Source organism: Mytilus galloprovincialis, chromosome 7 (genome assembly GCF_965363235.1).
Source record: "Mytilus galloprovincialis chromosome 7, xbMytGall1.hap1.1, whole genome shotgun sequence".
NCBI lineage: Eukaryota > Metazoa > Mollusca > Bivalvia > Mytilida > Mytilidae > Mytilus > Mytilus galloprovincialis.
The window spans coordinates 29,224,901-29,239,644 of NC_134844.1; the positions used below are offsets into that span (position 1 = coordinate 29,224,901).

At 30.4% G+C, this 14,744-nt stretch overlaps 1 protein-coding gene across 1 annotated transcript; it reads left to right on the forward strand.

The window, feature by feature from the left end:
- The first annotated feature begins 6,273 nt into the window (after positions 1-6,273).
- LOC143082715 (homeobox protein DBX1-like) lies at positions 6,274-12,685 on the forward strand. Its single transcript, XM_076258538.1, has 4 exons — positions 6,274-6,811; positions 7,454-7,636; positions 10,330-10,529; positions 11,980-12,685. The coding sequence occupies exons 1-4, from the start codon at positions 6,490-6,492 to the stop codon at positions 12,286-12,288; spliced, it is 1,014 nt and encodes a 337-aa protein (XP_076114653.1). The 5' UTR covers positions 6,274-6,489; the 3' UTR covers positions 12,289-12,685.
- Positions 12,686-14,744: the final 2,059 nt, after the last annotated feature.

The following is a 14,744-nucleotide window of genomic DNA, read 5'->3' on the forward strand; positions in this document are numbered from 1 at the left end:
TTTGAGTTTTTGGAATAATAAGCACATAACAAGACATTTGTGTGGGTTAGCCAGAACTTACATGATGTACATTATATGTCATATCTAAATACATTGAGATATTGCGGATTAGTCATTTGGTGAAATGCTTTACTATAAACTAAAATTGCTTTTCTGTACAAAAATCTATATGAAATGGACATCAATAGTAAATCTCAAAAAAAGTTTGACGATGTAATATCGTTACACTCATACATTTATATAGAATAAATGGGGCTGTCTTTTTTGCTTAAAAAATAATATCATAATCATGATTAACATTTTTTGCACCTAACCAAACGGTGAAATGTTAATTTAAATGTGGGAAAAAATTACTCTCCTTTTACTTAATCCTTATTTCAATACACGCAATGAAATCGAGTGGACCCAAAGACAAAACAATTTACATACTAACATTAAATTCTAGCACGAATAGCTCATTTAACAAAGTTGTGTGACTTTTTAGTTTTGTTGTCGTATGCAATTCATTTATATTATTTTTATCGTGTATAACAGCGTATCTACTGGTATTACATTAAAAAGTTGGTTTTTTTTGCATAAATAGTTTTCCATAAAAGAGTCATTAATTCTTCCTTTACACATATAGTGAAATACAATAAAATATATGTCATTGAATTCCTTAAATATTTTTTCAATTAAATAAATGTGTTAGGATGGTCCTAGGACCATCGTAGTTAGAACTCTCCTAAGATAGCTTTGTTTTACATCCTAAGACATGTCTCAGACACGTCCTAAGACCTGTACCATATTTGTTTCAATTTCAAATGTTAGAGATACACAAACTGAATGATATCTGGAAGTCAAAGAAATCCTGTACAAAAACAAACAAGTGCTTTCAAAGGATACCAACATGTACCTTCGTAGATAATTCAATATTCTACTTATATTTTCTTCTATTATCAAATCTGAATTGATACCACATGCAAAAAATACCCAGAATATTATACTGTAACACTAGATGCGTCATACTGCGAGAAACATGAACATATTTTGTCATTAAAGTAGAAATTAAAAAATAAATTTGGTAGGACATTTTCAATATGTTTGTCAGTTTCATTTCAATTAGTACAGTTACTCCTGTTTTGGATCCAGAGAACGAACGTTCACTTTTCCACGTTTGTATATATCTTTTTTCAAGATTCGAATTAAAGGAGTCTAAATTCATATTGCATGCACCTACTTTTAAACTGATCTCAACACTTATTCGTTTCTTTCGATTAACCAAGGATTTGTATATTTGTTTCTTTCGATTAACCAAGGATTTGTATATTTGTTTCTTTCGATTAACCAAGGATTTGTATATAGATATAGGAAGATGTGGTGTGAGTGCCAATGAGACAACTCTCCATACAAATAACAATTTAAAAAGTAAACCATTATAGGTTAAAGTACGGCCTTCAACACGGAGCCTTGGCTCACACCGAACAACAAGCTATAAAGGGCCCCAAAATTACTATAGTGTAAAACCATTCAAACGGGAAAACCAACGGTCTAATCTATATAAACAAAACGAGAAACGAGAAACACGTATATATTACATAAACAAACGACAACTACTGTACATCGGATTAAACAAGGATTTGTATATTTCTTTCTTTCGATTAACCAAGGATTTGTATATTTTTTTCTTTCGATTGACCAAAGATTTGTATATTCGTTTCTTTCGATTAACCAAGGATTTGTATATTTGTTTCTTTCGATTAACCAAGGATTTGTATATTTGTTTCTTTCGATTAACCAAGGATTTGTATTTTTATTTCTTATGATTAAACAAGGATTTGTATATTTCTTTCTTTCGATCAACCAAGGATTTATATAGTATTAAAGACTTACTATACATGTATTTTTGCGCCTGTCCCAAGTCAGAAACCTCTGGCCTTTGTTAGTCTTGTAATATTTTAACTTTTAGTTTCTTGTGTACAATTTGGAGTTTAGTATGGTGTTCATTATCACTGAACCAGTATATATTTGTTTAGGGGCCAGCTGAAGGACGCCTCCGGGTGCGAGAATTTCTCGTTGCATTGAAGACCTGGGTGGTGTTCTCGAAAGTATCCTAAAATTCGTCGTAAGTCATAGATAAGACCGACTTTAGGATGGACTAAGGATCGACTTAAGTTGCGTCTAGAAGCTATCTCAGACGTGTCTTGTGTAAGATTTCCTAAACATATCCTATGTGCGAAATCCTAAATAGTTAAAGTAATTGTTTGATAAAACATTTATTTGAGACAAAACCAATTAATGAAATTGTTTAAAAAATTTTGTAATAACAAGTATTAAATGAAATGCATGATTTTAAATGTAATTATAAAATAATATCTAAATAGGATTTTGATATAAACTGTAAAACAATTTGTTTTGAAATGAGAATATTGAATTCGTAGTGTCATCGTATCGTAAAAACACGAAGTTCAAAGTTTAAAATCATGCACAATTTCTTTATACGAGTTAATAACCCATGGTGTGTTGTTTTTTCACGTAAAAAAATGAGAAAAAAGCATGCACAAAGTTAGGATGAAGATATGATGGACTTAAGACACTTAATTAGGTTTACTAAAGTTAGGACGAAAAATGTGCTATATCCTAAGTTAAGAGAGCTTCGAGAACACGACTTAGGACAAAGACTTGTCATAAGATGGTCTTAGGACACGTCCTAATCCTAAGATAGCTTCGAGAACACCACCCCTGTTGGAGACCTTCTGTCGTTGTCTGCTCTATGGTCGGGTTGTTGTCTCTTTGGCACATTCCCCATTTCCATTCTCAATTTTATGTACAAATTCTTCTATTTGCCATTTACCTTCATTTTTTTGTAATAAAAATGTTCATTTTTGTTTGTTTATTTCGCTGACAATGAACCCCAGAAACAGGTATTTATATCTTTTATTTATGTATTGGTATTGTTTGTTTATATTATATTTTTAATACGTTGACTCGGACGTAATTTACAGGAAATAGTGATGAGGAAAAGAATTTAAAAAATGCAAAACAAATATATTCAAACTTTTCAGAAATCTCATAAATTGATAAGTGGAAAAATATTTCACAGCTCGGTAATTTAATGAACTTTATTTCCTTTTTATCTAAATACGTTTTGTAAATAATACTGAAACCGAAATTTTCTTTAGAAACATTTTTGTGTCATCCGTTTAAGATTAAATATTTTATTTCCAATTTAGTGTAGCTAAGGGGTTCTGTTTTCCAACTCGCTGCAGTTGATGGTTCAATTCTATCATTATGAAATCCATTTGTGGCGTGTGTCCTGCTGGGGGTCAAAACCCAATTATAAGGTCATCGTTCATCCGTCGGGTAGGGGTCAGTTATGGTCACCTTGAAGCAGTTGGCCAGTCCACGGAAATTACTTTCATGAATTTATAGCGTTAATTTTCGACCCTTTTGGTTGACCATCAAAATGAGAGTCGTGGACTGAAATGAAACCCTGTCTTTAAAACAAAATTAATGCTGATTTAGAAATAATTGCAAATAATGATTTTATTGTACAGTAATTGGTTTTATTTTACATGGCCATAATGAAAGTTTGAAAATACCGTATTTGCCGTCTACGACTATGACTGCAAATTGGGAGATTAAGAATTTGAGATAATGTACATAAACAAACAAATCCGAACGAAACGAATGTCCTTAATGTATTTTTAAGCAAAGTATTGTGTTGTAACAAAGAAGTGAATAAATAATAATCATCGAGTTACTTTATTGACCTCGACATAAGACGTGCCTAAAGGTAAAATATCTATCATCTACCTTTTGTTCAGGTTGACGAGGATAGCATTGTGGGGAGAGAAAGTAGACAGGTATAATGTAAAACACCATTAAAAAAATCAGTCAAAGATTAAAGCTGTGCAAAGTTTAGCAGCTTACTGCATGGCACGAGTAATCTAATTGTAATTTATTTATCTACATATATGACAATGTGTTTTATTTTTTTTTTAAGGATTTACAATGTGAACAACTTATATTATATTATTGGATTATTATGTATCAATTAAAAATTAATTTCACAAATTGTCAAAACATAATTCTTCAAAATAACAGATTAAATGAAAACTTATAATGTAATATCAATGATTAAATGACAAAATACATGTAGTTAATATGCAATAGACTACAAATAAATGCATAATCTACATGTTAATGTATACATTATAAGTTACTTGAACATTTTATAGATTGAACGTATACAATGTATATATTTCGACCAAACAACAAAAATAATAGAAAATTTACCTACTAGATGAAGAAAAATCAAATGAAAGAAATGGTGTTGGTTGTTGCAGATCAACTCTAAGCAAACACAAAAGTTTTATATCTTCTCATTTTCAAAAATCTGGAAGATATGCAGATAACAAACATCATACATAAAGATAAAAATGACGAAATGATTTTAGTTTACTTGAAACGTTTACAGCGTGGTTATTGTAGAAACTCTCAGTGGGCTCTCAGCCGGTGAAGTATCACCAATTATCATATTTTAAAATGCCCCTATTGTCTTGTACATGTATAATCTCTATAATACGTGTCTTAGACGCCAATTAAAAGTAGGGTATAATGTATAAATAAATAAAAAAAAAAAAACCAGTTTAACAAGTGCTGGAAAAGCAACACTACTTACGCAAAAAAATGAATAAGCCAGCGTGTAGTTAATTATTATGCAGATTTATGGGGTTTTACAAATACACAGCTTGCATTACATAGTAGCACGAAGTACAATATTTACATATAATAATTTCTATAATATGATTCAGTTCGTTTTAACAAATATTCTATCGTCGTGTGTATATATAAAAAAAATTGTTGAATGTACATGTATAGTTTAAACAAAACAGTACTGAAAGAACGGAGATATCATAATTTGAATAACCTATCCTATTATGAAATCAGATTTGAAATCTTGTGCATAAACGTTGAAATGCATACTGTTTATGAATATCATAATATTCCTCCAAAATTTATAAATACCATCATTAAAGTTTTGTTTTCATTTCTTCATACCTTTTAAAACGCACGTATCTTTCTTAATATAAGCACGCCGATAATATCCCATAAATGAGTTAACATTTCCCCAACTCGGAATACATTTCAATCAAATGATGATTTTTTTGCTAATATTTTATCCTATATAAGTATATTTCTCAGAAAGCCTCTCATGGTTTTAACGTATTCTAAATATGTTCCATGCATTCTGGGTGCCACATGTGTAGCAGGATCTGCTTACCCTTCCAGAGCATCTGAGATCACCCCTAGTTTTTGGTGTGGTGCGTGTTGCTTATTCTTTAGTTTTCTAAGTTGCATATATAGGTCATCGTTAGAAATGAGGGACGAAAGATACCAGAGGGACAGTCAAACTCAAAAATAAAAAATAAACTGACAATGCCATGGCTACAAATGAAAAAGACAAACAATGGTACAAATGACACAACTTAGAAAACTGAAATGAAATGAAAGATCCAAATGTAAAAGTACCTGAAACAAATACGGTAACGACAATTTACTTGAATAAATGTTCCTCGTTTTGTCACATTTAGGAAATTATTATATCTAATATCTTTTGCAGTCATTCAAATTCATATGAATTAAAATCATTAAATCAGTGTTTATGAAATTGTATAGCCATGTGTGCATATATGAACATAAGTAAATAAATATAGAATATCTATTAAATACTATCAATATAGAGATAGATATAAGTGATTAATTTTGTATCTATTTACATTGGAAACATATGTTGTTTTCTTGGAAGATTTTTAATTGCACACTTCAAATTTATTTATTTCACATTTAGAATTATTCGATAATGCTCTGACATCATTTCTCAATAGGTTTTCTTTTTTTTATAAGAGCTTGCGCATCAATTTTATATAATCGAATATATGCACAATTTCATAATAGTTATCAATTCATTTTTTTTTTTATTTTCAATAAAAACTTATAAAAAGTATTCATTTCTGCAAATCTTTTGTTATTTTTAATAAAAGATGCACACATTTTCTTCATATAAACTGGCATTATGTGCAATAAAAAACGTAATCTCTCTTGTGATTGGCAATCGTTAGCAATAGCTTTTATTATTAAAACAGTAAATATTGAACATTTGCCGTTATTGACCCGCCTCCCGGTTAATCAAACCATCAGGTCGCGTTTGATTGGTTAAATATGAGAAGTGAATTAATATCCATTAAAGGTAATTCCTTATAAAGGTTTGATGTGATATGATACCTAATCAATTCATTGAACAAATTAGCTTTATCCGGTTTTCACATCTTTCTCCGGAAACAGCTTGGAAAAATATTTTGTTACAAGAGTTTTATCGTTATTGAGTGAAAAATTAACAATAAGAGTTATTAAGTGTCGTTTATGCAACAGTGATATTTCAGAGAACTTTTTTTTATTTTACATAAAAAAGATAATAAAAAAAAAAAACAGTTGAGGTCGGCAACAATGTTTCCGAATATTTTAGCACCGTCGCCGTTATACCAAAGTTTGTTTAGAAATGGACAATTAGTTCCACAGGCACCAATGGTGACAACGTCAGCGTCATTTCTTGTAGAAAATCTTCTTAGAGACAGAAATCAAGCACTGCTTGCTCGTCAAGGTCTACCGCCATTCACTTGTGCTACAACATTTTCTCCAACATTACCAGAGAATTTACAAGCAACACCGGTAACCTCATCAGCGTCACTGAACGCCATCAATCCAGCGCCGTATCTGAAGTTTGGCGTCAATGCGATTCTTGGAAGAGAACCATCATCTCCAAAATCAGGTAAGGTCAACGTTAAGAATTCTTCATTTCCAAATAAAAAAGAGAAATGATAAATATTTATAATTTGTTCAACTAACAATAATCTTGTTCCTTTTATTGTTTGTAAACTATAATGGCCAAATTGTCTTTTGTCTTAAAAATAAATATTTATTATTTTTTATAAACATAATTTTTATCCTCCTTCCTGTTAAATAACATTATCTTAACATTCTGTTTTTTTTCAGATCTTTTTTCTACAATATTAATTTCAATTATTAATTACAGTGCAATACATAATAAATTAGTTTTCATTTTATTTAGTAATGTTCCGTTGCTGTCTCATTAACTAATATCAACAACTCTTTTTAATGATAAAGTTTTATTTTAGAATATCATTAAAATTTAAAGTTTCTTTTTTTATACATCACATTTTACGAGTTTTGATACTGGTGAAATGTAATTAGCTTAAAACCATAAATATATTTGATGTTTGAATATAAAATTTAACTGTTTTAGAATAAGTTTTATTTGATTCTTTTATCCATTTGCTGACAAATTACTTCATGGACTAACAAAAGTTACATAAGCCTGAAATGTGAAATATAACTCTATAAATGACAACCATATAGACTGTATTTCAATCCTAAAATCTTTATATTTCAGAGGAAAAGATTGAATCGCCTCACCCTTCTCGAAACGTTTACAATTGCCAAAGCAGTATCTCCACGTCCCCATCAAAAGGCTGCGGTTACGTTAGTCATGGTTTATCATGTGCGGGATGCTCACCAAGACAAACATTTTATGAAGCACAGTTTCCAAATATGTTCAGAAACTCTTACTTTCCAGGTGAGCTATAATAGTCCTATTTTATTTATTCAGCATGTATACAGTCTTTGTTTGATGTATATGTTTTCAGCTTCGTGTATGATAGAGTAAATAAGCAAAATTTATATACTGCAAATTTTTAATCTTTTTTTTTTTTAATTGTTAAATATATATCTTTTAATTCATTTATCTTATTTTTATTTTATATTTAATTTCCAACTGACTAGACAACAGTTGATGTATCTCAAATTTACGACCGGTATTTTATTTAAGGAATCAATTATAAATTTAAATGTATTATTTTAAAATGACTTTTATCGCCAAGGTTAATTAACAACGAGACTTTTAACTAATAAATTTCTTGTTCTAATTGATAGTAATAAATTTTGATTATGATCATAACCATGATTATATTTATTTCTCCTTGGGTTTTAAAGAAAATATGTCTATAAACCCAAATTGACCGTTACATTTGCTTTCGGCCAAGTATCCAGTACGTGCCAATTGATAGATAGAATTTTGAGGATGAAAAAGTCATAATTTCACCCAAATTAGTATTCATGTATTATCACTATCTTTAAAAACAATCAAAATACTCATAAAATTAACATTTCAAATATGAAATTGGCGCCACAATAAAATTTAACATTAACATCTATAGTTACTTTTAAAAGCGATAAAAGTGACCAGGGAATGATAAAGGGCCCACCCGCGCTTCATCTTAGTTCAAATATGTCAATATCAGGCATTAATATCTACATTGTTTTATGGTCCGTCAATTAAAGGCAGTATTAGAAAAAAACACCAACGATAATATTTTGTTCAATGATAATACTTCATAATTTTATTCATAGCTTCTATAAAACACATTAAAATGTAACTTCAATGGAAAAACTTCAATAAAAAGTATCTGGCATGTCCATATTACTTATTACTATTTATTGAAGATTACAACTATGTTTAGTATGTTGGTTTGACTATGTTTGCTAAACTAAATGTTGACACATACTTTTCTTAATTGGTGTTTTTTGTTTATTTTTTTCAAATATTGTTGACCCACACATTCATTCTTATTTATATATAGCCTTTTTTCCTTTTCTGCAATCACATACTAGTTAATAATAAATCAGTTCTTGCTATCAATTATGTGACACAGAAAAGTAGTTTTTCGTTTCTTCAACCTTAGGTTTGACATTTTACTAAAATTAAAAAGAGACAACACATTAAAAGGGGTAAGGTACCTCGGAAAAAAATTTGATATCCCTAATTTTAGTGTACATGAAAATGTCTTTGTCAGTTGAGCGAGTAATAGGTGATAATGACACCATTTGTATGTCCTAACGATTATGAGAATGATCTTTCTTTATAACCGTACGATTGGAAGGTCAATTTCATGCATAAAATTAACATTTCACTTTAATTTGGCAATATAAATCTCATTGAATAATACACTATGAACAACTGTTTTATTTCTTTTTTATTTAATTTAAAATACCATTGAAATGACAGAAATTACCTTAAAAAAACGTACGACACCGATTAGTGAAAATAGTACTTCGACGTTTAGTTAAAAAAGGAAACTTGAGAAATGTCTAAAATTTCTGTTTTTCTCCACTTTTCTCAGAACGAAATAGATTAACACGCGTCGCTTTTGAACTTTTGAACTGAAGAAAAATGAGTACAACTTTATAAAATTATTTTCAGCTAATACACTGAGCAAACAAATTATCTTTTATTTCCGTTAAAATGTACAGGTAACAATATCATAAAAATCTCCACCGGCTTCATAATATGCGGTAAAATTTAATGTATCAATCACGAGCTTTGTTGATCGTCACGCTCCTAGCGATCATATCTTTGCATTATATCTTTTTTCAATGTAAGGTCGCTATTTTATGTTTATTTAAGCGTATAACATTTCATTAAATTTCATCAATGAATTTATAATTCTTTGTTAGTAGATTTTGAAGTATTTCAATATGCTACTCGTTATTTTTCTGGAGTGTCAATTAAGGTGTTTTTCAAGGAGAATTTTTACGTGCTCGCGCATTTTACATCCCGTATAGGAATAAGGGAAAGTGCGAAAAAATCAAATGCTTTAAGAATAATATTGACACACATATTAATATGCAGAATATTAAATATAATGAAATGTAATCTGATGAAAAAGTGCATAGCTAAAAATTATTGAGCCGTAAATTTTACTTGTTTGGTTTTTATGTGACTAATATAAGAATACTATATATGAGAAATAAAGTTTACTTTTTTCTCTCCATATTAAGAATAATGCACGTTTTTGTTTTTATTTATCATTTTGTCATAACTATTGGTTTTGTGTTACATTGTATATTAACGATACTCTGATAGTCAATCAATAAGTTCTAATTGATGAAATTGTATTAAAACTATATAAGAAAGGATGAAACTCCCGCCACCAAGAGACTTTTGAGCGTTTATTCCCTTTGCGATTTTGACTCTCTTTTTTTCGCGGTGAGGGAAAAGTGTGTTCGTACTGGAGCTATATATACGTTCTATTCTGTAATGTCTTTAGGAGCTGAGACTACAATAACACATGTGTTATAGTAGTCTCAGTTAGGAGCAATCAGGTACATCTCTCTGTAATTTATGCACGACAAATATACGAGCTTCAATTCCCCTCGAAATCCGTTCTTTTATAAAGACATGAGATTTATAATTTTCTGTTTATATTTTAGGTTCTCCATTATTACCAGTGCCGCACGCATTTTCATTTTTAAGTAACATGAGAGGGAAGCCTCGCCGGGGTATGTTAAGGAGAGCAGTATTCTCAGACATGCAAAGGAAAGGTCTAGAAAAGATGTTTCAAAAACAGAAGTACATTAGTAAACCAGACAGAAAGAAGCTTGCAGCCAAACTAGGACTTAAAGATTCTCAGGTAGGTCCAAATAATATCACGTTTTATTATGGATAAAAGAAGATTGGGATATAAACCCAAAACAAAAACCCAACAGCACAATGATGCGCACACTCGTTGTTCATGTTTAGCGCTTTAAGATATCATGTTTTAAAATATTTCCAATGAACCACCTTCGTTATTTAGAAAACGCAAAACCCACATTAATATTTTCATAAAATACGCTTACACGAAAGATGCAATATTATAACAAAATGTCAATGACAGATAATTATTTTTATGATTTACTTTGACGCCATGAGACATTTTATGAATCTTGGGCTTGTTAATTAATACACATTCTTGGATTAGTTTATCATCAATTTGTAATAAGTTGTCACTTTCATATGTCCCTCATGAGTACATGAGCGCCTTTAATTCATCAGCAATAATTCTTAAGGCGCTCTGAAAGGATCCTTCAAATGGTCTCCAGCAGTCCACAACAATAACAGATGAAGTAAGGGAGACTGTCATAGATTCCGTTGTCAATTTTCTATAACATATTATAATAAGTATGAAACTTATAACGGAATGAAATTGACTAACTGACGGCAATTGAATAAGGAGCTGGCTGCCAAAGGGAAATTCAAGATAATCGTTAAAACATCTGGTCCTGATATCTTAATGAGAAATTAGCAATAATAAAACAAATTAATTGTAATGATAATATAAACTGCGGCATAATAGAGACAGTTTGTCATGAATGCAGATTGTTTGTTTCTGTTTTGGTTAAAGTAGCTGCCAATGAAGTGTCGGGAGGCGTTCCGAAAAGAGTGTCAGCAGCTTCTTTATGACTCTGATGAAAGACAAACTTCAAGAAGTCAACTTTGATAAATGATATATCTTGTTACGACGTGACAGTCATAATTTCATAAGAATTGAAATAGTTTTTGAATCTTGAAATCTAAAAGCCAAACGGGTACCGTTATATTATTTATTAATTTAGGTTTAGATTTTTGTTGTTGAAAATTTAAGACTCATTTAACGCTGAAAATGTTCTTTCGTGCAACAAATAGACTGCTGATTGATAAACATCCATTTCCCCCCGAGAACACGAAACAGAGTATTGTGGTTGAAACATATTTGTATACAAGTATAAGTAAGGAAAACACATGGGTGTTCAATCAGGAATTTTAAACTGAGATGAAAGTCAATCTGTTTACCAGCTCCACTTAGTAAAAGTAAAATCGTCTGTCATAATGATATTATTAATAACGCCTTAATGATTCAGCTCATTTAGAAACTGTTAAATAGTTTTACTCAGGGGTCTACAAACACGAAAACATGGTCTGCTGGTTCAGTCGTCAGCTGGTAACTAACTATCATGTAGACATATGTACAGTAAGGTTCTCGTTGTTTTATGAAAAGACAAACTTATTGGGAAACAAACAAAACGATTACACGTTATTTATAACTATACATTCCTTTTCAGGTAAAAATTTGGTTTCAAAATAGGAGAATGAAATGGAGGAATTCAAAAGAGCGGGAACTTTTATCGTCTGGAGGATCACGTGAATCAACTTTGCCAGTGAAAGGAAGCGATGGTCAAAATTGTGAACAGTCTGCTGTTTCAGATAGTAATGACAATGACAATTTAAATGACAGCCAAAGCTCCGAATGTACAAATAACTTAGATGACACAGACTATCCCGGCTCCTTGTCTATAGACATGGAACATGCGCAATCTAGTTTTTCTCATAGTGACGATTCAGAAAGTGATGACGAAATAGATGTATCGTAAACGATCGTGATATCGTTTTAATGATCTCCACACAAATCTAGTCTTCGAAAGATATCATAAAGTGCCAATCAAGTCTAGTTTTTATTCCGATTTCAAATGTATTTATTTTTTGAAATTATAATAATACATTTGTAATACTTTGAGTTAATGATTCGGATGAAATAAAATAGTTATGATCTTAAAAAGCTTAAATTTAATGTTAAGCGATTGAAATATTTAACAACTGTCGACGTCAGGTGTCCCATGTGGGACTAGATACTAATAAAAGTGCTACTAACAATGAAACTTAGACGAATGTCCTAGCACAGTAATGGTAGTTTTTTTTTAAATAATTGCTTTTATCTGTGATAATGATGTATTTATAAACTGTAAAATGTGAATAAAATGTGAAAATTTAGTTTTTATTTCTTTTGAATGAGAGATAGGAAGAATCGTGGTCATCTTTAAACACGAGGATAATATATCAAATCGTCAGATCTGTTGAACAACTGGTGTACAAATCATTAATTCATGTTCTCAAATAAAGAAACTCTGGAGAACAAAGTGTATATTACATTGTGTTACGCATCCATTAAATCATCTGAAAAGCGTGGTTAAATCAGCTTTATTAAAGCAAACAAGTCCAACCTGAACGAAGCATGTAACACATATTACAAATCATATAAATATGTTATATTTCCTATTTTGCAAATTCGGAATTTCAAAATATAGATATATTTTGAAATTCCGAATTTGCAAAATAGGAAATATGACAAATATACAAATTATAAAGTTGACCCCAAACACATCATTCAAACAGAACTCAAATTAGTGAATTGAAGTCTTCTTTACTCAGTTATAACAAAGACTGGTTGGTTAAGATCAAATTGGTTTCTAATTGACAGTACATAGAAGAGTTTTGATGATTTTTTCTTTAGACTGACAAGTTAGTTTAGTATTAACCAGTAGCACTATCAAAAGTACAGACGACATACACAATATTAAATATGATTACGTCATGTACGTACTCATGAACCTGTCCAAATAAACTATTTTAACAGGAACGTGTTCATGAACCTGTCCACAACCAATAATGTTCACGTGAATCTGTCCAAACGAAAATCATCTTTTATTGTACGTGTTCATGAACATGTTCAAAACATATTATGTTTAGGTTTATGTGCTCGTTGACCCACTGGTCCATGAACGTACTTTATGATCTCTCAGGTGTAAAAATAAAGTTTTTGTCGCTTTTTTGTTGCATATATTTTCCACTTTTCCTATTACTTTTCTAATACTGTAGCCTTTCTCTAGATACGCAATCCATTTGTGCATAGCATCCTACATACTTATCGATCCTTATTGAAAAACAAGACATATATCTCAAATACATTTATGACTAAATGTTTTCTAAATCTGATACAAATTTTTCATTCAATCTTGCAAATTTTAGAGACATATTTTATGCCATAGAAATTGTTTTTATGCCCAATTTATTATCAAGCCCCATGTATGGGCATTATGGTTTCTGGTCTGTGCGTCCGTCTGTTCGTCGTTCGTTCGTCTGTTCGTCCGTTCGTCCGTATGTTCCGCTTCAGGTAAAAGTTTTTGTTCGAGGTCAGGTTAAAGTTTTTGGTCGAGGTAGTTTTTGATGAAGCTGAAGTCCAATCAACTTGAAACTTAGTACACATGTTCCCTATGATATGATCTTTCTAATTTTAATGCCAAATAGAGGTTTTACCCCATTTTCACGGTCCACTGAACATAAATGAAAGTTCTGAAGGGGCATCCGTGTACTTGGGACACATTCTTGTTTCTTCATCAAATGCTTGTACGGCACTATCTCTTGATTTTTTTTATTTATGGTATGACCAAGTTGTCATTCTGAATTGGAGTGACATAATTTCTTTGCATTATATTTTTTTGTCGTCCCTGAATTTTGAAATGTTTTATAACATATGAAATTTGCTAGTTTAGTTTTATGTTTTTGCTACTATATATCAATTAAGATTTTGATTGAAATGATTTGTTTGGGAAGGTCGGAATACCTGCATGATTGTTGTTTAGTTGGTGTCGTTTTGGATTTCTCTCCATGCTCTGAATAGAAAAAGAACAACACAAACCAACTATTTAATGTTTCCTTATGCAGTCTTTCTTCAAATATACAACGAATCAAATACATATTAAAATGACATATGTTTGATGAATACACACATATAAAACAGAATAATATGCAATGCACACCTTAAGTTAACATAAGCAATACAAATTTTTAGCAGAATGAAAAAAAAAAAATCTATTTTAGTAATTTTCATATCTTATACGCTTCACTATTTAATTCATATATACATGTTTGGGACTAAATGTATTATATTCACAAGTTTAAAATGTTTTCAGCATTAAAGTTTTTAAAGTATTCGATATGGTGGTTAACAATTTTTACACCTTGATTTGATTGAAAGCAGGAAATTACAGAA

Excerpts from the sequence above, each read along its gene's own strand:
- LOC143082715 (XM_076258538.1), top strand. The coding sequence starts at position 6,490 with ATGTTTCCGAATATTTTAGCACCGTCGCCGTTATACCAAAGTTTGTTT. Across the intron at positions 6,812-7,453 it reads ACCATCATCTCCAAAATCAG|AGGAAAAGATTGAATCGCCT; the intron begins GTAAGGTCAACG and ends TTTATATTTCAG. Across the intron at positions 10,530-11,979 it reads TAGGACTTAAAGATTCTCAG|GTAAAAATTTGGTTTCAAAA; the intron begins GTAGGTCCAAAT and ends ATTCCTTTTCAG.